We start from the raw sequence: 25,402 nt of genomic DNA on the forward strand, positions 1-25,402 counted from the left end.
AGTATAGTTAATATGTACAAGTATACAATATAGTGATTCACAATTTTTCAAGTTATAAAATATTGGCTATATTCCCTGTGTTGTACAATATATCCTTGCAGTTTATTTTATACACAATAGTTTGTATCCCTTAATCTCCTATCCCTATTTACCCCTCCCCTTCCCCTCACCCCATGGGTAACCACTAATTGGTTCTTTATACCCGTGAGTCTGTTTCTTTTCTTATTATAGTTACTAGTTTGTCGTATATTTTTAGATTCCACATATCAGTGATATCATCCAGTATTTGTCTTTCTCTGTCTGGCTTATTTCACTTAACATAAAAGTCTCCAGGTCCATTCATGTTGTTGCAAATGATAAGATTTAATCCTTTTTAAGGCTGAGAAGTATTCCATTGTGTGTGTATACCACATTTTCTTTATTCATTCATCTGCTGATGGACACTTAAGTTGCCTCCATACCTTGGCAACTGTAAATAATGCTGCTATGAAAAACAGAGTGCATATATCTTTTTGAATTAGTGTTTTTGTTTCTTTACAATGTACACCCAGGAGTGGAATTGCTGGATCATATATAGTTTTGTTTTTAGTTTTTTGAGAACCCTCTATACTGTTTTCCACTGTGGCTACACTAACAGGATTCCTTTTCCCTTACATCCTCACCAGTGTTTATTATTTGTGGGGTTTTTTTCTTTTTCTTTTTTGATGATAGACATTCTGACAGATACGAGGTGATATCTCATTGTGAATTTGACTTACAATTCCCTAATGATTAGCAATGTTGGGCATCTTTTCATGAGCCTGTTTGCCATCTGCCTGTCCTCTTTGGAAAAATGGCTATTCAGGTCTGCCCATTTTTTTTCTTTTTTCACTTCAGTTGTTTGTTTGTTTTGATGTTGAGTTGCATGAGCTGTTTGTGTATTTTAGATAGTAACTCCTTATCAGTCATATCATTTGCAAATATTTACTCCCATTCTGAAGGTTGTCTTTTTGTTTTGTCTTTTCTTTAACTGTACAAAACTTTTAAGTTTAATTAGATCCCATTTGTTTATTTTTGCTTTTATTTTCTTAACTTTAGGAGACAGATTCAAAAAAAATTGCTATGATTTATGTTCTGTCTATGTTTTCCTCTAGGAGTGGTTCTGTGGTTCTGATCTAACATTTAGGTCTTTAATCCATTTTGCATTTATTTTTGTATGGTGTGTTAGAGAATGTTTTAATTTCATTCTTTTACATGTAGATGTCCAGTTTTCCCAGCACCACTTATAAGAAACTCTTTTTTCTCCACTGTATATTCTTATCTCTTCTGTCATAGATTAATTGACCATAAGTACATGGGTTTATTTCTGGACTACCTATTCTGTTCCATCAGTCTGTGAGGTTTGTGTGTGTGTGTGTGTGAGATAGAGAGAGAGAGATTACATATTGTTTTAATTACTACAGCTTTTTAACATAGTCTTAAACCAGGGAGTATAATTCCTCTAGTTCTTGTCTTCTTTTTTAAGATTGTTTGACCATTGATGGTCTTTGTGTTTCTATACAAATTTTAAAATTATTTGTTTTAGTTCAAAAAAAAAAAAGCCATTGGTATTTTAATAGGAATTGCATTGAGTCTGTAGATTGCCTTGAACAACCAAAGTTGTTAATGGGTTCTAGCAGTTTTCTGGTGGCACGCTTACAATTTTTCTATGTAAAGTATCAGTCATATATTAATTCATTTTTTAAAAAGCTTCACTTATTGCCTTTGGCTGTACTGGACCTTTTCTCTACTTGTGGTGAGTGGGACAGCTCTGTAGCTGCGGTGCTCAGGCTTCTCCTTGCAGTGGCTTCTCTTGTTGCATAACATGGGCGCTAGGGCACGCCAGCTTCAGTAGCGTCAGTATGTGGGCCCAGAAGTTGCACCTCTTGGGCTCTAGAGCACAGGGTCAGCAGTCGTGGCGCACAGGCTTAGTTGCTCTGTGGTACATGGGATCTTCCCAGATCAGGGATGGAACCCACGTCTCCTGCATTGGCAGGTGGATTCTTTACCACTTACCAGCCAGGGAAGCCTTAATTATTGATTTTTAATTATTGATGTTAAACCAATGCTTGTACTAAATCCTACTTGGTCTTGATTACATTATATATACGGATTCTATTTGAGAAGTTTTTAAGAATTTTTTTCATTCACATTCATGAGGACTGTTGCTTATTGCTTTATTTTCTGTTTTTAATAATGTGGCTGTTTCTCTGTCACATCAAAGGGATCATGTCCTTTGATTAAACTGTTATATAAAAGCTATTAAGTTGCTTATATAACTTGGGAAAATAATCTCAGGAACATATCTGAACAATAAAACTGTAAAATGCATTTGATATGTTTCTTGAGAAAAAATGAGAAAGCTGGACAAGAAAGTTTACATTTTCTTGCCAAGTAAAGTTTTCTAAGTGTTGCATTTTCATTATTCTTCCAGACAGATTAAATATTCCAGAAGGGAGACAAAAAGGGAAAATTCCTTATTTTTTTAAAATAAGATAAAGTTTGTTCTTGTTAATGAGAAAAGAATTCAAGGGTAGGGGAATGGTGGAGGAAAAGAGATAAATGAAGACAGGCGCATTTCATGAGGATTCCAACTCCCCCTCACATTTTTAAATGGGGAAAGAGAAGAACATAAACTTCTATTGAGCCCATATGGGTTATGCACTTGGTAATGCTTTTATGTATATCTTATGGCTTTGGATGGGGAAGACTTTTTGGAGACTGAAGAATCTTACAGTGTTGCCTCCAGTACATTCCAAATAGCTCATATGGTATGGACAAAATGTTAAAGGTAAAATTATTTAATGTACTTGATCTTGTCTTTAAATAAAGGGGCATATTTTGAGGCACTGACTAACTGATGTCCAAAAAAGGGTTGTTTGGACAATGAAGAGACCCAAATCCAGGTCACCTAAAGATGTGTTCATGCCTCCCCTGAAAAAGAGAAAATTAAATGAGGTGGGGCGATTACATTCTTCAATAATCAAAGGGCTTCTCTTTTTAGCTGGAAAAGGAAATAAACTTTTTAGTATATGGCTTCAGTTGGCCATACACTTCAGTATATGATCCTTCAGAAATAGGATCAAAGGTGGGAATGACAAAGAGTAGGATTTCAGCTCAACCACTGACCCAAGCTACCTTGGAGGTGGGATACGGGTGCTTTGTAATGATCTGCGTTCCAGATGGGTGATGATGGATGGATAGGCGCCATCACTCTGGGACACCAGGGAGAAACAGAATTCCTGGGCTAAGGGGGAGAGGACGCTAACAGTCTGATAGACAAGGTCTGTTTCCACTTGAAGAACCTATGACTCAGCAATGTCTGCCTCCTATCTCCACACAGGCAGGGTATGACCAGAAAATGGCAACTATAGCGTGTGTGTATGTGTGTGTTTGAAGGCCATTGCCTCTCACAATCATCCTGTACATGACAGAATCACAGGAGTTAGTAGTGAACTTTTGGGAATGACAATCATTTGAATGTCAGACCTGGTGAACTGGTTCTGAGTCTCCTGAGATGAGTGCTTTGAACTTGCCTGTCCTCTTGTGCTTGGAGGAGTGTCTCTGGCTGCAGGACTGCTTGCCACCTCAAGGATCATGGGACAAGCGACACTGGCAAGCATTGAATGATGGGCAAAAGCCAGGCGGTCACACCTAACGGGACAGGGTTCTGGCTTGGTCTCATTACTAGCCCTATGACCTCAAGTAAATTGTCTAACCTTTCTGGCATTCATTTTCCTTATCTGTAAAATAAAATGCTAAACCTACTTTAAGAGATTGATGTCAGAATTAATGAGATAACAAATATAGAACACTCAGGAGAGCTCCTGGCACATGGTATAAACACTTAGTAAGTGATTATAGTTAGTCCTGACCTTGTGTGTAGCATACTGGGCTAAGCAGGGGCTGCAATCACTTTGGGCTGCAGTTATCTTGGTCATTTATTTGACTTCTATGCAAGAATGTAACTTCAAGAGAGCAGGAATATTGATGTTTTAGGTACTATTTCATTTCTAGAAGGTGTTTTTTTTTTTTTCACCCCCCTCCCCCTCCGGCTTTTTTCATGCTGAATAGCTTGCAGGATCTTAGTTCCCTGACCAGGAATCGAACCATGTCCACTGAAGAGGAAGTGTAGAGTCTTAACCACCTCCCAGGGCCTGGCACATCTTAAAGGCTCAAAGCTGGAAAGGGCTGTGTCTCATTCCTCTCCAGGTCCAGAGAGTTCCTCTCTGTGTTGGCAGAGAGCAGCCCAGAAACAGAGGTCAGAGTCTGGCCCAGACTCCCCTCGGCACAACTTTGAACTGTCCACCAGACCAAACTCAGGGGCTGACAAGGATCAGTTGATGGTTTGTCACCACCCTTCCCATCTTGTGGGTGAGGAAGCTGAGTCAAGGAGTTAAATCACCAGCTCAGGGTGACATACAGCTAGAATGTCACGGTTGAAACTGAGAGGGTTGAATGTCAGGGTCCGCAGACTCTGAAGGCCTTCATCCTTCCACAAGGCCCGCTGGTGTACAATTTCAGGTGGGCAAACAAGAGTCATTATTATGATCTTTTCCTGGGAGAGAGAGAAAATGCTCTTTTTGACTGGACGTATTAAGATAAGTCTGCCGCCGACAATAAAGGTAGTTCCTCTGCTTCCAGGTGACCGGAGGGCGGGGTCAGCTGGGATGGGGGGCGGGGTCAGCTAGGATGGGGGCGGGGTCAGTTTGGACGAGGGGTGGGGACAGCTGGGACAAGGGGGCGGGGTCACTTGGGACAGGGGCGGGGTCACTTGGGACGGGGGCGGAGTCACTTGGGACAGCTGAGCCCTACTCCCCTCCAACCCTGCTCCGTTCCCTCCCAACTGCCTTGGCTAGCTGAAACTAGGGAATCTCAAACCATGGCAGCAGCAACCTAGGTCAGAAGTTCACAACAGTCTGCAGCCATACCACCCTGAACGCGCCCAATCTCGTCTGATCTCGGAAGCTGCGGGCCTGGTTAGTACTTGGATGGGAGAAGTTCATAGCAAATGCAGATGCCAAGGTCCCACCCAGACCTGCTGACTATCAATCTGGGGGTGCCGGGAGGTGGGCGGGGTCAGGGGTCAGCTTCCTGGGTGTCTCTTTCCCCGGTACTGAAGCTTGAGAACCACCGCCTGGGCTCAGGCCCCTCCGAGCTGGGCCTCCCCGCCCCTCCACCTGGTCAGTATGTCAGAAGCCCAGACAGTTTCTGCCTCATGCCGTGTGATGCACCCACAGCCCCAGAACTGGAGAGAACCCAGGCCCCAGACCCGGGAGAGCTTGGGGCCTCAGAACTTGAGGTGGGGCCAGGCAAGGGGTCTGGCAAACCAGGTGTGTGGGGAAGGCCTGCTCATGACATCAGGGGGAGAACTTTTTATGTTTCATTTGCTGATCTCAAGATATCTCTGGATTGACTAAGCCAGAGCATGGAAAACGGATCCTGGCACATGCCGGGATCCCAGCAGATCAAGGGAGCAGGAGACAAAGGCAAGGATTTCCTGAGAGCCCATTGGACTGCAAGGAGATCCAACCAGGCCATCCTAAAGGAAATCAGTCCTGAATATTCATTGGAAGGACTGATGCTGAAGCTGAAACTCCAATACTTTGGGCACCTGATGCGAAGAACTGACTCATTGGAAAAGACCCTGATGCTGGGAAAGATTGAAGGCGGGAGGAGAAGGGGACGACAGAGGATGAGATGGCTGGATGGCATCACTGATGTGATGGACATGAGTTTGAGTAAGCTCCGGGAGTTGGTGATGGACATGGAGGCCTGGAGTGCTGTAGTCCAATGGGGTCGCAAAGAGTCAGACACGACTGAGCAACTGAACTGAACTGAAAGAAGGGAAGCGCAGGACAGGAGTTAGCAAAGTGGAGGGAGGCTGAGTGCTCTGCAGAGAAACCCTGCTGGGGTGGGAGGGGGAGAGTGGGGGGAGGCTCCTGGAGAGGACAGGGCATGTCTGAGATGTTTAGCTTGTTTGCTGAGCAGTGTGTGAAGTGACTCTGCCTGAGCTCCCTCAGTCCTCCAGTAAATTCTATTCAACCCATGAGCATATGGTATAAGTGATTGTCGTTGTGAAAACCAAAGAAGGGTCAGGGGTTCAAGCGGAAGACCAGGATGATTCAGGCTCCACTCAACAAGCAACCTGGGATCCTGGGTTCTGGGAGCAGCTGGAGAACACAGGGACCCCTCCCCCAGGGGGGGCTCACAGAGTCTGGGTGCTTTGAGCTTCTACAGGCCACCAACCGGAGGAGTCGAGCAGATGTTCCCTAATCTTGCGGGGGCAGGGAGGCCCCTAGCCAACCACTCTCAACCCACTGAAAAGTGAGAAGACAAAAGGAAAATGTGGTTTGGCTCCATAAACGCGATACTAATTACAGCCATTTGTGCAAACTGCTTTCCATTAGGGCTTAATTACTTACCATGCAGTATAATCACAATTACGCATTACATGACCTACATGTCAGATTTGCTGAGTTTTATTTGCCTCCACGTGGGCTGGTCTCCTTCATGTCCTGAGGAAGTCTGGTTGTTTTCTAGGCTATTAATGTCTTTATTTATAACTTGAAAAAAAAAAAGTATAGGCACAACACTCAACGTATGTGTAATTCTCTCCTCTAAGAGGCGGATTACCTCATGCGGCTCTAATGTCAGTATATTGTCCAGTACGGGGGTTTGGCCAAAAAAAAAGAGAATGTGAATTCTATTAACACTTTATATCTGTTTGCCCTTTTTTATTTAGGAGACCTATAAAGCGTCCCTCACCAGACCAATTAGATTCCTGCACTCTTCTAAAACAGAACTTGAATAATCATTCCCAGCCAATATTAATAACTCACCCTAAATCCATGCTTCAAGGAAGATTAAAAAAAAATACAGAAACAACTCCTCAGGGTGAAACAGAGCAGGACCCTATGGTCTTTTCCCCCTCCCTCCACCACCCCATGTCCTCTGCCTGCCTTTTATCTGTAGAAAACTTTGGTCAACGAATAAGTTTAATCAGAGAAATGAGAAATACAGAAACAAAAGAGAACAGTCAAAGGAGACCAAATAATAATACTATAGTCGTTAAGTATAGTCAAGGACCTTTAGTTCCTTCTCAAGGACTACAGATAATATTCTGAGCCATATCCTGTGAGCTGTCTTATAAATACTAACACACCAGGGTGAAGAAGTTAACTACATGATGATCAGACTGTACCCATGACATACACTGTCACAATTCCAAGAACTGACCTCAAAGAAATGGGAACAAATGGACCCTGGAACTGAAGATTCAGTTCAGTTCAGTTCAGTCGCTCAGTCATGTCCGACTCTGTGACCCCATGAATCGCAGCACACCAGGCCTCCTTGTCCATCACAAACTCCCGGAGTTCACTCAGACTCATGTCCATCGAGTCAGTGATACCATCCAGCCATCTTATCCTCTGTCGTCCCCTTCTCTTCCTGCCCTCAATTCCTCCCAGCATCAGAGTCTTTTCCAATGAGTCAACTCTTCCCATAAGGTGGCCAAAGTACTGGAGTTTCAGCTGTAGCATCAGTCCTTCCAAAGAACACCCAGGACTGATCTCCCCTAGAATGGACTTGTTGGATCTCCCTTCAGTCCAAGAGCCTCTCAAGAGTCTTCTCCAACACCACAGTTCAAAAGCATCAATTCTTTGGTCCTCAGCTTTCTTCTCAGTCCAACTCTCGCATACATACATGACCACTGGAAAAACCATAGCCTTGACTAGACAGACCTTTGTTGGCAAAGTAATGTCTCTGCTTTTGAATATGCTATCTAGGTTGGTCATAACTTTCCTTCCAAAGAGTAAGCGTCTTTAAATTTCATGGCTGCAGTCACCATCTGCAGTGATTTTGGAGCCCCAAAATAAAGTCTGTCACTGTTTCCACTGTTTCCCCATCTATTTCCCACGAAGTGATGGGACCACAATGACGCTACCACCCTGACCAATTTGAAGCTGACTGTCAGAGCCGATTGTGCTGTTTCTGTACGTAGCCCCCTCCTTCCATCTATACAAGCTCCTGCCCCACTGGTTGCCCCTGGAGGGGCCGGCCTTTGGACAGATGTTGCCAGCATTTGCCCCCCACCATTTGCCAGCTTTTGAAATAAAGCAAACTTTCCTTTCCACCAGCCTGGACTGTTTATTGGCTTTTGGGTGGTGAGCAGCCAGACCCCCTTTTGGTGACAAGGGCACAGTTCATAAAGACCACGGATGAAAAGGCTCTTCAGCGGATCCCCATAAAGAACAGCTTGGAAGTCAAGGATAGTAGCTCAAGAATCCAAGGAAGCTATTTCTGAGAAGGAGCCTCCAGCGAGCTTCCAAACCCTTCCTGATGGCCTACTGTGTGCCCGGCTCTAGCCTTAGTGCTGTGAAGGCTGAGTGGGGGGCAGGGCAAAATATGCATCTTAGACAACCTTGTTTCTGTTCTTCAGGGAAATGATGACTTGGTTGGGTGGGGGTCACAGGTGAGTTAAATGGGCCCAGATAAAAGAAGAAAGCACGAGAAAGCCGAGGAGGACAGAACAGACACATCAGCAAAGCAATCTTACTTCTGCAGGTCTTCTCATCCGAGTTGAGGATGTAGCCTTGCTTGCACCTGCAGATGTATGAGCCCGGCGTGTTGATGCAGAAGTGGGCGCAGTTATGCTCCAGGATGCTGCACATGTGGACCGCTGAAAGGGAAGAGGTGGGACGTTAGGGCAACAATGCCTTCTCTAACTTCATCCTCCGGGAAACAGTCATCCAGAAGCTACACAGTGAAGGAGCAAGCACGACCCAAAGAGAAACAAGCTGCAGGCCCTGCCCTCAAGGGGGGTTTACAGCCTTTGGTTGGACAAGACAGTTTTACATAAATGCCATCATCAGTAAATTAAGAGATTGGGATTGACATTTATACACTACCATGTGTAAAATAGATAGCTAGTGGGAACCAGCTATAAAGCGCAGGAAGCTCAGCTCTGTGCTCTGTGATGACCTTGATGGGTGGGTTGGGAGGGGGTTCAGAGAGAGGGCCAAAAGGGAGGGAATATATGTATACATATGGGGCTTCCCAGGCAATACTAGGGGAAAAGCACCAGCCTGCCAGTGCAGGAGAGGTACAAGACTCAGGTTCAATCCCTGGGTTGGGAAGATCCCCTGGAGGAGGGCATGGCAACCCACTCAGTACTCTTGCCTGGAGAGCCCCATGGTCAGAGGAGCCCGGCAGACTATAGTCTACAGGGTTGTAAAGAGTTGGACATGACTGAAGCGACTTAGCACTTCACATATGGCTGATTCACTTCTTTGTACAGCAGAAACTAGCACCACATTGTAAAGCAATTATACTCCAATTAAAAAAAAATATGTATAGCTAGAGGGCCATGGAGGGTCAAAGGGAAATGAAGTTAGGCTGAGTCATATGAAATTGCTGATATCCAACTAAAAATAGGGGCTTCCCAACTGGCTCAGGGGTAAAGAATCTGCCTGCCAACACAGGAGACGCAAGTTCAATTCCTGAGTGGGGAAGATCCCCTGGAGAAGGAAATGGCAACCCACTCCAGTATTCTTGCCTGGAAAATCCCATGGACAGGGAAGCCTAGCGGGCTACAGTCTATGGAGTTGCAAAAGAGTCGGACACAACTTAGCAACTAAACAATACAACAACAACTAAAAACAGGTCAAAAGTGACCATAGGTCACTGTCATAAGACAGACATCTCACAGTGTAATTAATAACATCCAATTGGTGAGCAGAGGGTTTACTGATACCAGAAAGGGCTTTGGTCAGTGTATGGATTTTTCGCAGAAATGGGCTTGGAGGAAAATTTATTAGTTAAATGAGGATGTAATAAAGATCACCAGAGTCTCAGGCTCAGCAATCCAAAGAATAATGTAATTTTTTTAATAGGCAAAAATGTTATAAAATTTTTGGAGTAAAAAAATGCATTCATATGTTTCCATAATCTTTATGTCTCAATTTATAAATATATCCACATTTAGTTTCTGAAGTACCTCAGCTTTCAGATTCATCAATTCTTGCATAAGTCTGCCCAGAGCTCACAAAAATTCTTATTGTTTTTTACACCTTAAATTTATTACTTGGCTTCATATAATTCAACCTGAACATATTTAAAATTAACAAGTATCAGTATAAACAGAGTACAAGTTATGCAAATGTTCTCATAAACAAAAAGGACGTCCATGCATAGAAATTTATATTTATAAAGCCAAAACAGAAGAGACTTTCAAAAGCTAAGAACAGTCTTCTTAACCCTGTGTTGGAAAACTCAGCTTCTGATGAAATCAATGGCATATCCTAAGTATATGTCCCTTTACTTCAAAGTAAGAAACATGGTGGGCAGTAAATGAAGGTAAAAATTTTATTTCATAAGATTACAATTTAGAATGATTGTGATTGCTCTGAGTTTACAATTGTCTGTGTTTTAATTCCTAAGATATAAATAACACTGAGTGCATGCTAAGTCGCTTCAGTCTTGTCTGACTCTCTGGGACCCTATGGACTGTAGCCCGCCAGGCTCCTCTGTCCATGGGATTCTTCAGGCAAAAATACTGGAGTGGGGAGCCATGCCCTCCTCCAGGGGATCTCCCCGACCCAGAGATTGAACTGGTGTCTCTTATGTCTCCTGCATACCGGGTGGGTTCTTTACCACTTGTGCCCCTTGGTAAGCCCATAAATAACATTAGGAGAGCTTCTAGATTAAAATCAGTCATTTTTACTTCAGTGTGAAAGAAATAGCTGGGGATTTTTTTTGTTTATTTTTTAATGTTTTTGGCTGTGCCAGGTCTTAGTTGTGGCACATGGGATCTCGCATGGCATGTGAACTCTCAGCTGTGCACGTGGGATCTGGTTTCCTGACTAGAATGGAACCCAGGCCCCCTGCATTGGGAGCGTGATGCTCCTGCATTGGACCACCCCAGAAGTCCTGAAATATCTGTTTTTGTGACCATGTGCAATAATCTTAACTTTTAAAATATTAAATGGGAGTAAAAGTAGTACTAATTTCATAAGGGCCTTGTAAGGGTTAAAGTAATTAAGATGGTGAAGCTTAAATTTAAGCTTAAAATTAAGCTTAGAACACTCCCCAGCAGAATGTTTGATATGCATTAACTGTATGTAGCAAAGGAGAAGTGTGGTGGGCTTTTATTTTGCATGTTTGGGTTCATCCTATATATATTCATCTTCAACTTGGCTTTTCACTCAACATCAATAACAGATTCTGTCTCTACTGACATATACTCTCTTTCATGGAATCTAAGATCCGTCCAGTTTCCGGAGATGTTCAAATGTGAGGACACAGACAGTTGATCCTAATTATTCACGGATTCCATATTTGCAAATTCGCCTACTTGCAAGAACTTATTTGTAACCCTAAAATCAGTATTCACAGTGTTTTCAACATCATTTAAGGACACGTGCAGAGCGATGGAAAATGCAAGTTGCCTGATGCTCTCACTCCCACCTGCAGCTGCACAGGCGATGCCCTGCCCTCTTGTTTCTGCTCTCAGGCTGGGAACAGTGTCCTTTTCAAGGCCTATTAGGTGCCACACCTTTTGTGTTTCTGTGCTTTTTGTTGGTGATTTTGCTGTTTAGGATGGCCCCAAGCATAGTGCTGAAGTGCTGGTGTTTGCTGAAGTGAAGTGTGTCTGGTGCTCCTAAGTGTGAGAAGGCTGTGAGGTGCGTTTCAGAGAAAATGTGTGTTTAATAAACTTCATCCAGGCATGAGTGATAGTGCTGTTGGCTGTGAGTTCAATGTTAATGAATCCACAATATATAAATAAGTGAAAGTCACTCAGTCATGTTCGACTCTTTGCGACCCCATGGGCTATACACTCCATGGAATTCTCCAGGCCAGAATACTGGAGTGGGTAGCCTTTCCCTTCTCCAAGGGATCTTCCCAACCCAGGGACTGAACCCAGGTCTCCTGCATTGCAGGCAGATTCTTTACCAGGTAAGCCACAGGGGAAGTCCTTATGGTGTCTTTAAACAGAAACATACATAAAATAAGATAATGTATTGACCAGTTGACAATAATGCTGGACCAGAGGCTCAGAGGAACCTAACCCTGTATTTCCTCTAGGAGCAGTGGTCCATACTTAGTAATTCAGTATTCACCAGGACTTTATAGAACATTATTACCAAGAATAATGAGAATCAACTATACATCTTAGATTTGATCAAGTACATTGCTGCTAAGTCGCCTTCAGTCATGTCCGACTCTTTGCGACCCTATGGACTGTAGCCCTCCAGGCTCCTCTGTCCATGGGATTTCCCAGTCAAGAATACTGGAGTGGGGCACCATTTCCCTTCTCCAGGGGATCTTCCCAACCCAGGGATCAAACCTGCATTTCCTGCACTTCAGTGCCACCTGGGAAGCAGGTGATCAAGTACATTAGGTCTGGTTTATTCCTTTGAATTGCTTTATCCATTGGTCATTGACTATGCCTCATTTTATTTAGCCATTTCCCCAACCAGTCCACATTTTCACTTTCCCAGTGCTGTGATAAGCATTCTCAAACACATCTCCTTGAGCACATGTGCAACTGTTTCTCTAGGACTGGGTCCTGCTTTAAACAGATATCACCTGATTGCCTTGTAAGGTAGCTCATACCAGCAATGCATGAGAGTAATGATTCCCACTTCCTCCAAACTTTAGCTCTCAGGATTAGCAAACATTAAGTTTTGACAGGGAAAAATCATTATCCTGTTTTTAATTTGCATTTGCTTTGCACCCTGGAAAGCTCTCTTCTTTTCCAGGCTGCTGGCATCACATTACCCACGGACACAGAGGGGGTTCTTGTGCAACTCTCAGCGTGTCGTGATTCTCCTCTGTAATGAAGGAAATCTGAAGTCTAGGCAACCAGCAACACAGCCGCTATCCACTGGTGCGAGGCCCAAGTGATGAGCCCGCTGCCTGACTTCTCACGGAGACCCTGACAGGATTACTTAGACAGGAGACACGAGGCAGAGAAAATAACTGCTCAGCTGCAGACAGCATAGCGGACAACTTCTGGGAACAGACTAAAGCCAAGCTTCACCAGGACCTTGCATGAATTCCTTAATTTCCCTGAGCTCCGCTTTCTTCACTTGTCAAATAGGGAAATTAAAAGAACCACTGCATAAGGTTTGGAGTGACAGCTTGTTACTAAGGCTTGTTTTGGCTATGTACTATAAAAGAAATTGGAACCAGGAATTTGGTGTAATGGAAAGAGCACTGGATTAGAAGCCAGAAGACCTCTGCTCCAGTTTCCCTTCGCCTAGAACAAGTGAGGGACGTTCAGGTAAGTTGGGGAGCTGTCTCTGACTTATTTCTTCACCTGTAGAACAAAGGCATGTCTGGTGTCTAGGGGCCTTCAGTACAGACACTTCATTTTTTTAGAAGCTGTCCTTCCTTCTCATTCTAAATGTGTGATGACAGGGGGAACTATGTATTGGTGTGAGGCAGTCCCACTCCTGGCCACTGTTGAGTGTACAGCGTTTGTCAATTGGAGTCTTTTCTTGGCATTTAGGCACAAGAATTGAGGAAGGGGGCGCTTACACCAAGGGCAAGAATATCTGAGGGCTGACAGGGTACATGCTGTCTGCCCAGGGAACCAGATAAATCCAAGGGGAAGCAGAGAGTGGAGATGGAAGCTAAGCTGGACTATCATTCACTACCCTTCTTATTTCCATGAGTAATATAACGCAATCCCCTCTCTTCTAAAGCTAGCTCAAGCTGAACGTCTATTACTTTCAATCAAAAGAACCCCAAACGTTTTTACTAAGGTCGTATAAAAATATCCGTCTCTGAAATTCTATAGGTAGGAATGAGTGATCCTAACAGCATCTGACCCTAGCGCCTTCCTCTCCCGGGGGATGAGCCTTTGTGATGTGACCGAAGGGAGGGGGATTGTCCTGCCTCCTACATGGGCCTGCAGGGGTCTCACACCTCGAAGGCCTTGTAGGTTGAAGCTGGAACAAGGCTCTGAGTTCAGGAGAAAGAATCACTAATAAGCACACTAAGTCATTGGCAGGATTGGATTTTGGATTTTTTTAACTAGTAAGTCTGAACATTCATAAATGCTTATTAATGGATGTGTGATTGACCAATGAATGATCAAAGCAGGGGTGGGCTGACTGGGGGTCTTGAACTATTACTTGGCATGGAAAGTCAAGGTATGTGGAAGTTGATTTGGCCTCCCACCGAGTGACAGGGCCTTGAAGGGCTGCAGTAAGTGTGGGCTTTATCCAGGCGGGTTGATGGGAAATGTGTCTTAGGAACACTATCGAGTGACTGAGTACTCTGTCGTGTCCGACTCTTTGTGATGCCGTGGACTGTAGCCCACCAGGCTCCTCTGTCCATGGAATTTTCCAGGCAAGACTACTGGAGTGAGTTGCCATTTCCTACTCTGAGGGATCAAAACTGTGTCTCTGGCGTCTCCTGCACTGGCAGGCAGATTCTTTACCACTGCGCCACCAGAGAAGCCCAGGAACACCATTAGGGCCTTCGATGGTGCCTGGGTAAGGTGGGGCTCTTAGCGTAGGAACGACCAACCTCCAGGCTTTAAATACCAGGCTAAGCTGATAAAGCCGATGCCAAGAGGTTAATTAAAAGCAGCCCTAGGAATTCCCTGGTGGCCCAGGGGTTGGGACTCTGTGCTATCACTGCTGAGGGCCCGGCTGCAATCCTGGGTCGGGGAACTAAGATCTTGCGAGTGGCTTGGTGCAGCCAAAAGCAAAAAAAAAAAAAGAAAGAAAGAAAACTGACAGCCCTACCCAGGTTACAAGCTGTCAGAAGGCTCAGGATAGACACGCATTTTTCAGCCTCTAAATCCAGTGTCCTCTCTCACTGGGTGGCAAAAACGTTGGGCCTCAGCACGGATAGGTTTTGGTCACCTTGCAGACAGGGCCTCATTCACAGGGCACCAGGCCTCTAAGTTTCTCTTGGCAGCCTGAGAATGCAACCTCAGGAGGCCCCCGCTGCCCCCGCCCTCAGCTGTGGCTGGTATAGGGATTCACTACCAGTGGGTACAAGGCCACCGCTGTGCCCGAGTTCATGTCCACACCAGTGAGCGCCAGAGCCAGGACTCCCAGTCAAGGTCAGACCTTCTAATTGTACAATAAAAGTGTCTGTTTTCGTCATACCTGAGGACACCTTGTCTCTCTCCCAATCCACAGATCCAGCCGTGCTTTTCACTTCCGCCCAAAGCACACCAGCTTTAGCCCATCTTCCCTCTGAAACCTCTTCTCCATGTCTATTGACCACTGTATCCCTGCCGAGCCTGTTGTTTAGCACTTCTCAAGTTGTGGGTTGTGTCTCCTTAGAAGTCATGAAATTAACAGAGACTCTGGACTCGTTTTTTGTTGTTGTTTTTGTTTTTAAATGAAAGAGAAAAAAACTATTAAAAATATCATTCTTTTCCTTGCAATCCCCCTTCCTACACATTCTATCCAATAAACTGCCATTCACCTTTCACATCCATGTAGCACATCATGGTTAAAATGTAGGTTCTGAGCCAGGATGCCTGGGTTCACACCTCAGCTCTACCATCGAATGCTGTGTGACCTTGGTCAAGTTACTGAATGTGTCTGGGTCACTGTTTCTTCTGTAAAATGAGAATTATGGGAGCACTCACTTCACAGGTTTGTTGTGAGAATAAAAGCTATCATCATTATGATCTCCTCTTTAAAGTTCTCCTGGACTCCCTAGGCAGAACCAGGCATTCTGTGATCAGAGGTCCCCCAGTGCCAGGTGGACTTCCCAAGGTCTCTGAAGTGTACACTTTATACAGCAAACATCCTGTTTATCTGTGATAAGAGCATTTTCCCACCATCCTGAAACCCTTGGGCCTGGCAGGTGGAGGGTAAGTACTCTGGAACCAGAGAGACTCCAACTCTGCCACTTGAAGCTGCTTATCCTTTCTAAGCCTCAGTTTCTACTTCTATAAAATGGGGTAATAATAGTACCTGCTTCACAGGGCTGTTATAAGTGTTCAGTCAAATAACGTATGGAAGGTACCTAGCCTAGGACAAAATTAGCTGTAATTATACTATCAGAGTGTAGCTCAATAAACATTTAAGGAACAAATGAGATTTCCAAAACCCCAGAGAACTGCTGTCTGAAACACGGAAGTCACTCATTGCTGTTGTCTGAGGATTGGAGGGCAGGTCAAACCCAAGGCCATCTGCCTACCCTGCTGGTCCTCTGTGTGTCTGTCTGTAGTCACACACACCACGGTGCACACGGAATAGGACTCTACAGCTTATAATGCCATCTGTTCATGCATCTACGCTCTGAGGGTAAAACCCCCATTTTACAGATGTGCTCAGCATCTGCACAGTTGGCAGGGGGGGTCATTGAGACAGCTCCCCCCGCTACAAAGGCTTCCCATCCAACTCCAAGGTGAATGTCGACCTCAGAGCTGGTGGACCTAGCGTGGCTGGACTGTGCAGATGCTGCTTGCAGAAAACCATTTACCTTAAAAGAGGAATGTCTACCTCCCAATGCGAAGAGAGGTGAAACGAGCAAGAGGTCTGGAAGCAGAATGCCCACCGCCCCCCATCTCTTGGCTGCTTGTTCTTGGGGAATCCACTTGACAAGTTTACAGTCCTATAAAAGGGAGGGATAGTACCGTGCCTCCTCCCCAGATTTTTGTGAGGATCAAGTGTGAAAACACAAGAGAAAGAACTTTGTAAATGTTAGTTATTGAGATCTTTACTGCACAGTTGACAAAGAGGCCCCGGGGCCCCCTTAACCTTTCGAGACAGTTGACAGCTCTGCTCCGTGGAGCCCTGTGATGCGGAGATTCAGGAGCTGGCCTCCTGCAGGGTGGGAAGAGGGATTCAGTCTCTAGGCCCTGGGGAATGAATGAATGTCATAATACTGGTGTTCTCTTAGAGCTCTTAAAGAAATGAGGTGGGTAGCCAAACCGTCTTTTAGTTTTGCTGCCTGGTCAAACAGCAGAGAGAAGGTTCTTCTATGAGCAAGTTCACAACCTCACCCTCGTCATATTACCCTTCCCTTCACTGCTCAATCCAGAGCGTTTAGAGAAGAGCTCCTCCATTAACATTTTTCCGAGACAAATGAATAAACCTGTCAAAACTGTTACAGGACCAATTTCTTTCTTTTTTTTAAATATTTCCAGGAAAGGGGGAGCGTAAATTCTGCAGAAGTCATTTAAAGTCATAAACCTGAAAAATGTTTGCAGCGCATTCTACTAGGTGAAGTTTTCCAAGTGACTCAGGCCACGGCACACTGTAGCAGCCCAGACCCTCTGTGGCGCCAGGGAAATGGCACTTCTGAATATTTTCCAAGTGACATTGCACAGCGAAAGGTTCTTTTTCCTTCATGGCATTGATTTTTCAAGTAAACCTTTTGATTTTGGAGTAAAAAATCAATGGGCTCTCTGCTTTTTGAAGTCAGTTTCAGTAGAGAACTTTAAAGACACATCAAAAGCACACTGTTCTTCCTTCCTGAGGCTTTGATGGGGTGGGGCAGGGGAGAGGTGATGGAGGGACTTTTTCACATTCTGAGAAGTGATCCAAAGGTTCCTGCTCCTGGGGAGTTGGAGATGAGTCTGGTCCATAAGGTCAATCTCCACTCAGACTCCAGGGAAATACTAGTCATCTCAGAAGAGACACTTGCTTTTGTTTTCCCATCAAAGAAGCAAGGCAGTTGGAGGGGACAGAGGCCACTGGGGTGGGCAAGGCAGGACTGAACACTGTTTTACCAGGTCAGGAGGCCTGTCCCATTTCCAGGGACCAGCTCAGAGCCTGCGTTGGCAGCCCGGGCCCCTGCCCTTCTGGAGGAAGAAAGGACGAGAAGACAGTGGCAGAAGCTGGAGACCGAGAAGAGCACAAGCTGGCCTCCGGGAGAGCGGAAACAGGAGCTCGGCCTGGAGGCTGCTGCGAGGAGTCTGGCAAGGAAGGGAGAGCAGGGCTGGAAAGCAAGAAGCGGGAGAAGACCTCTAACGCAGAATAAGGCAGCTCAAGGACTTGGGGAGGCATGACCTTGCAGAAGAAGTTGGGAGGCACCTGCCATCCGGTCCAGTGAGGGGGCACCAGGAGCACGTCTTCACCCCCGATACACTAAGCTTCTCTCTGCATTGAGAAAACATCCCCAGGTAGCACCACTGTCGAGCAAAAATGCCTAGTATTCCACGCCATCCAAGGAGAAGTTACATTTTCCCCATTTTCATGCTTACTCCAACTCATGAATTCCAACCTAGGTAATGCCAGGCCAATCCAAGGTGCTGGAGGAAAACTTCCCCTCCCTTCTCTGACTCATTAAGCAGCTTGAGTATAAATGTCCTTTCCCCAGGGAAATCTCCCTGAGCCCCTGGCCTAGGTCAGGTCCTGCCCTGAATTCTTCCCCTGTTACACTTACAACTACAGTTAATTACTTATTTGTACATTGCATCCTTAATGAGCGTCCTTGGCCAGAGTGTGAGCCCCAAGGGAACACTGTGTCTTATCTCGACCTTTGCTAAAGACCCCTTGCCAGCACAGTACCTGGGACCAGGTAGCACAGAATGAACACGGGAAGGTGAATGACCTCATCCCAACAATGCCCCCAGAAGGGCCACAGAGGAGCAGGACTTACTGCACAACTTCTTCTGGAACACTGAGGTCAGCGTCTCAATCTGGCTGAAGTTGGCCACCAGGAAGACGTGGTCCTCATGGGGCTCGCTCCCAATGGCCTTCAGCGTGTTGAAGTCCACCTGGCCCACACCGATGGCAAAGATCAGGATGCCTGTGTCCCGGGCCTTTGCAGCCACCTCGGCCACCGAGTCCTGGGGCCTCCCATCGGTCACGATCATTATGACCCGAGGCACGTTCTCCCTCAGGGGCCGGGCCCCCTCTGCTTCCGAGAAGGCGATGTTCAGGGCGTACTGGATGGCCAGCCCTGTCATGGTGCCCGTGGACAGGTGCCGCATCCTCTTGACGGCACGCTCCACCTCGGACTTCCTCTTAAAGGTCTTGAGGGAGAACTCGTTCTTTACCGTGCTGCCATACTGGAGTAGGCCCACACGGGTGACATCAGGGCCAATGTCCAAGAACTGCAAGATGTCCACAATGAACTCCTTGACCTTTGCGTAGTCGTGGGTGTTGACGCTGCGCGAGCTGTCAATGATAAAGACCACATCCGCTCGCTTGTTCTCACAGGTGCTCTCTGGGGAAAAGGGAGAGGGCAAACATATCATAAAAGTATTATGCATAAATATCTGACTATATATTAAGTTATCAAGGAGATCAAACCAGTCCATTCTAAAGGAAATCAGTCCTGAATATTTACTGGAAGGACTGATGCTGAAGTTGAAGCTCCAATACTTTGGCCACCTGATGCAAAGAGCCAACTCATTAGAAAAGACCCTGATGCTGGGAAGATTGAAGGCAGGAGAAGAAGGGGACGACAGAGGATGAGATGGTTGGATGGTATCACTGACTCAATGGACATGAGTTTGAGCAAGTTCTGGGAGATGGTGAAGGACAGGGAAGCCTGGCGTGCTGCTGTCCATGTGGCCTGCAAAGAGCTCAACACGACCGAGTGAACAACAACAATAAATTAGCAACAGATAGCCAACAAAGACCTCCTGTATACCACAGGGAACTGTTTTCAATATTTTGTAATAACTTATAAGGAAAGAGAATCTGGAGAAGTTATATATATCTGCATAACTGAATTGCTGAGCTATATACCTGAAACTAACATGATATCACAAATCGAATATACTTCAATTAAAAATAAATAAAATAAGATTGTTAAGGACTCAAGGTAGGTTGGAAATCCTAGGGCCAGGGGTCACCTTTCAAATCTTCATCATTTCCTTCACTCAGGAGGGTTGTAAGGATGTATATGTGTTTGACTGGGTGATCATGAATATTGGCAGCAAACAGGATACTATTTCTTTTTACAAAAGAAGTGAACTTCAGCTTCTAGAAAGTTGTCAGTGTAGTTTTTAGGTGGGCAAACATCTGAGCAGCGTCAAAATTACTTTGTTATTTACTGCACAGCACATTAGCTCGGCTGGATACTGCAGGAAGTATAGAAGATGCTTACGGTGGGGACCCAAGGAGTTTACAGTCTACCTAGGGAGACTTAACAGAAAAAGGAAAGAATAATTAGTATGACACTGTTTGGTGCAGATGATAAGTGTTCAGAGAACTGGGCTGGGGTCAAGGAGATGGGACACAGGCTGGCTTTACAGATGTATAGTGTCTGGACTGTGAGAAGGAACGTGTGGAGAGGAGCCCATGAACAAAAGCCCAAAATGGCATGAATATAGCAGACAATAGAATGAGCGTTGAAGGCACTGCTAAGAGTTATGGATAGGAATGAAGCTGGAGGGGTAGCTTGAAGTCAGTTACAAAAAGACTTTCAATTCAGATTGAAATTTGTACTGATACCACAGCTGATGGGCATAATATGATTAGCATTATATTATGTAATTTATCTCTTCCGCAGGGAAGTTATGTAATAAAAGGTCAATTGAATGGGCCAGAAGTTTGTGGAGAGGATATGGACAAAGGAACCCTCATACATGGTGGGTGGGAATGTAAATTGGAGCAGGCACTGTGGAAAACACTATGGAGGTTGCTCAAAAAACTAGGAATAGAACTACCATATGACCCAGCAATTCTATTCCCACATATTTATCTGAGAAAAAAAAACCCAAAAACACTAATTCAAAAAGATATAGGCACCCCAATGTTCATAGCAGCATTATTTCTAACTGCCAAGATAAGGAAGCAACCTAAGTGTCCATGAGCAGATGAATGGATAAAGAAGACGTGCTATATATAATCAATGAAATATTACTCAGTCATAAAAAAGAATGAAATTTTGCCATTTGTGACCACACGAATGGACCTCGAGGGTATTATGCTAAGTGAAATAAGTCAGGCAGAGAAAGACAAACTGCTATCATTTATCTGTGAAACCTAAAAAATAAGGCTAGTGAATAAAACAAAAAAGAAACAGTCCTCTATAGAGAACAAACTAGCAGTTAGCAGTGGGGACAGGGATGGGGTGGGGCAATACACCAGTTAGGGATTGAGAGGTACAAACTTCTGTGCATAAAATACGCTACAGGGATATATCGTACAATGGAGGGAATATAGTCAATGTTTCATTTTATTTATTTCTGCCTTGCAACGAAGCCTTCAGAATCCTAGTTCCCTGACCAGGGATTAAACGTGTGCTCTCGGCAGTGAAAGCAGAGTTCCGACTGCTAGACTGCCAGGGAATTCCCCAATACTTTCATTTTAATGACTATAAATGGAGGTTGGCCTTTAAAACCTGCGAATCACTATGTTGCTGTAACTTATACAATATTGTACATCAACTATACCTCAGTTTCTTTAAAAAAAAAAGAATAAAAAGGTCAGTTGAGTCGGGTAGGGGTGCGCAGTGTGGACAGTCCAGACCATTGTTGCACTAATCTGGTTGAGAAGAAAACAATATCAACCAGGGTAGGGGGCTGGCAGGTGGGGGCAGCAGTGGAGATGGAGACGGTACCTGGCCAAGAAACATTTCAACAAAGGGCACAGTTAAGCTGGAAAAAAGGCAAGTATCAGAGTCTCTCCGTTACCAGCGCAACTGTGAGGCTTACTCCTCCAGTGCTGAAGCAACAAGGCATTCTGGAAAGAGAATGAGATGAGAGGCCTTCTGCCCCAGAGGGTGGAGGTGGAGGCTGGGCGTTCCTCCTGGAATTTCTCCAATGTTCTAAGCAACGGCCTCCGGCCTCTCTCCCCTTCCTCCCTCCCTTTCCCAGACTTCCCACTGGCAAATCCCAATTTGACAGAGATTAGAAGAGGGATCTCAAATGCCTGCCCTAAATCCCAATCAGCGCAGCTGCAAAAAAGAGGGAAAAAGCCAAAAATGAAGCAGTGCGCCCAGTCATTGAAATGACAAGTGGGAAAGGCCAGTGAGGTCACCCTGTCCAGGCCAGCCTGCCAGGCCCTGCCTCTCCCCTGAGCGCCTGCTCACATACAGCTCGTGCACCGCAGCCTCACACGCCTAACAATTTTAGGGGCAGAAGCACATACCCCCCACCCCTCAGACCAGCATCATGGCAGAAAGCCGACCTTTGGTGGCACCCACACATAACACTGGGGGCTGGGTGAATTTAAGGTGAGTTTCTCAAACCAGAGCCTGCAGAAACTGCCTTTGAGGACCCAGGGATAAGATCAATATCGACCGTGACATTTTAACATCTTGACTCCAGACAGCTTTCATCACTATGGTCTCCTGTGGTTTCCAGAACAAGCTCTGAAGAACAAGGGAACCATATCCGTTGGATAGATGAGAGCATGAAGGTGTTGAGAGTTTGAAAATCTCTTATAATTTAGGAACAGAAAAACTCTGTGGAGGACAACACCTCACCGAGGCTCTGAGGATTAGCTGCAGGTAAAGAGCTGAGTCTTGGGCCCAGCAGGCGGGACCCCCCACAATATGTGGGAGCTTCACAGACAGGCTCTGCTCCACCCACAATACCCCCGACCCCTCTCCTTTCTCAGTCCTCCCTGTGCCAGGCTCCGGCTGGGGAGGGGCAGGGTGGCCGCGGACAGCTGTGTACCTGCCCGAGGAAGTGCGAGGGCCTGAAATCCAGCCCAGTCCTGAGCCCCAGGGGCTGTGTCCACTTGGGAGGTCCCTGGAGGGAGTGCCATTCTCTAATTTCCATGAGAAGTGTCTGTGGTCTAGCATGTGGCCCTGGGTCCAGACAACACATGATAAACCTCCCAGGACTGAGGCTGGACACACCCCCTGCTCTACCAGCTTCAGTCTGAACTGACTGCAGGGAGAACAGGACCCAGTGATCTCCACCTGCTCAGAAGGACTGGAACCAGCCTGGACCCAGCCATGTGGGAGGATATTAACAAAAGGCTCCTTGGAAGGGAGGGTGGCATGGAGACGGCACACTGGCTCCCTAAGAACACTCTTCCTCTGGAAGCAGGGGTCCCGCCGGGACTGGGATTCTTTCTGTGGGTCTTGGTTCCCGTGCATCCTGGCAAGCACCACAATCAATTTAAAGGGGAGTCTGGAAGTTGTGCAAAGAATGATGTGCTCTGCTGGACTCCTTCTCATCAAAACAAATGAGGAGTTTTTCACAATGCCTGGCATTCACAAAACCACCTCAGAGGTTAGAAATGGTGTTGGAGGGACCCTCCAGGGAGCTGTGGCCGAGAGTTGAAAACAACAGGTTCTGGTAGCCCAAGTGACCGACTTTCTCCTGGATGTCTCCTCAGGTCCCTTGAGAGCTCAGAGACATAGCTTTTGCAGCCTGTCCTGGAAAGGGCTAGTTCAGTAGTCCTCAGACTCCAGGTGTCTCCCAATTCCCTGAAGAACTTGTTAAAAACTAAGGTCTCTGGGCCTCACTTCCAGAGTTTCTGATTCTGTTGATATCGGCTGGCACCTGAAAATAAGCATTTCCAGCAAGTTCCTGTGTGAAGTCGATGTCACTGGTCCAAGGACCACACTCTGCGAAACCATGAGTGTAGGACCTAGAGAGATTTCTGGAGAAAGGAAGTTTTGGTAAGTCTTGACCTCATATCTTACTGTGGATTACCCAATGTGGGAAACTGGTCATCTCTGCAGCCATGCAGTGGGGATACAGTTTAAGTCTTGAGTCAACGTTTGTAGAATTAAGTGGAATTCCAGGTGATGGAGCAAGGCTTCAGGTGGAAGGGACTGAGTCAGAACTGGCAGTTCAAGGAGATGGATTCAAATCAGAGTCAAAAAGTGCTAGAGCAGGTCTCAGTTCAGCCAGTTCAGTCACTCAGTTGTGTCCGACTCTTTGCAACCCCATGCATCACAGCACGCCAGGCCTCCTTGTCCATCACCAACTCCTGGAGCTTACTCAAATTCATGTCCATTGAGTCAGTGATGCCATCCAACCATCTCATCCTCTGTTGTCCCTTTCTCCTCAGGTCTAGGTCCTGCTGAGTCCAGGACTCAAATCTTTGCCACTTTATGAGGGAACACAGTCACTTTCTAACTTTTGGTCCAGGAACTCACAGATTAATAAAGTCTTAGAGCTGGAAGGATCTAAATGGAGTCCAAGTTATTCACCTTACAGAAGGGAAAACTGAGGCTCAGAGAGGTGACTCCACCTCCACGAGACCCCAGGGCTCACTAGGGTCATGCCTGGGACCATCCAGGTGCCTGGGAAAAGTCTCGATACCACTGGCATTGCAATACGAGCTTTGTAAACACTCTAGGACATTCTGAAATATTTGCCTTCACAGTTTTTCCACCTGGGAACTGCTGAGAGATGTTTCCAGAAACATCTCCTCTGTATGTGTTCCTCTCACATATCAGTTCTGATAAACAGCATCCCTGTCTAATTAGCCCAAGAGAAGAACACATATACTCTTCCATCTTGCCTTTCACTGTAGACTTTCTGCAGCAGTTGGAAGAGGGTATCTGGGCACATCATAAAACACCATGCTGCTGCTGCTGCTGCTAAGTCACTTCAGTAGTGTCCTACTCTGTGCGACCCCATAGATGGCAGCCCATCAGGCTTCCCCATCCCTGGGATTCTCCAGGCAAGAATACTGGAGTGGGTTGCCATTTCCTTCTCCAATGCATGAAAGGAAAAAAGTGAAAGTGAAGTCGCTCAGTCGTGTCCAACTCTTAGTGACCCCATGGACTGCAGCCTACCAGGCTCCTCCATCCATGGATTTTCCAGGCAAGAGTACTGGAGTGGGGTGCCACTGCCTTCTCCGATAAAACACCATACCCCAAACCAAAAAATGACGGTTTAAGCCTTGTGCACAGTACTTCCAGTTCTGTCAGCTCGACTCCACAGCTTACTCACTGGGCAAACAAGTGTCTCTTCCCCCTGCAGAGAAGGTGAACCTGAGCCAGAACAATTTTAAGCCACATTCCCACCCCAGCAGGATTACAATGTGCAGCCTTGGAACCATCTCCTTCCTCTCAGGATTGTAGATTTGTTGCTAATCGGTCTCCCTTGCTGTGGCTAAATTCAATTATAGCCATGTAATTGTACAGCAAATATTTGGTACCATCTGCCCAGAGAGGTCAGGGCATGTTTGGAGAAGGAAGGTATGTGAATCTCCATGATGAGGGTAAAATAATTTCATCCAGACACTGAAAGGGACTCTGTGAAACAGCAACATTTCTCTAATGTTGGAGAAATTGGCCATGAGCCAAGAGCTAAAACTGTTCTTGTTACTAGGACCAACCAGAGGGGTTTCTTTAATTCCCAAGAGTGACCAGGAACACTATGGAACATGATTCAAAGGTCACAAATGCTTAGTGAAACAAGCAAACACAGGCTTGGCCTGTGACCTCAGGGCAAGCCCAGCCAATGCCATTTACCAACCATGCGGCCTATTGCCTCCCCTTCACCTTTTTGGCCCTCAGGCTCTTCTTCTGT

General features: G+C 45.7%; 1 protein-coding gene across 2 annotated transcripts in view; it reads right to left on the reverse strand.

Moving 5' to 3' along the window:
• The window catches only part of MATN2 (matrilin 2), a 166,777-nt gene that overhangs the window by 94,418 nt on the left and 46,957 nt on the right, over positions 1-25,402 (reverse strand). For both annotated transcript variants that reach the window (XM_052651949.1, XM_052651948.1), the window contains exons 3-4: positions 18,604-19,173; positions 8,576-8,698 (exon numbers count right to left, since the gene is read on the reverse strand). In XM_052651949.1, coding sequence (XP_052507909.1) covers positions 8,576-8,698; positions 18,604-19,173 — 693 coding nt within the window. The remainder of the gene's footprint in view (positions 1-8,575; positions 8,699-18,603; positions 19,174-25,402) is intronic.

The sequence above is a fragment of the Budorcas taxicolor genome, chromosome 14 (assembly GCF_023091745.1).
Source record: "Budorcas taxicolor isolate Tak-1 chromosome 14, Takin1.1, whole genome shotgun sequence".
Lineage (NCBI taxonomy): Eukaryota > Metazoa > Chordata > Mammalia > Artiodactyla > Bovidae > Budorcas > Budorcas taxicolor.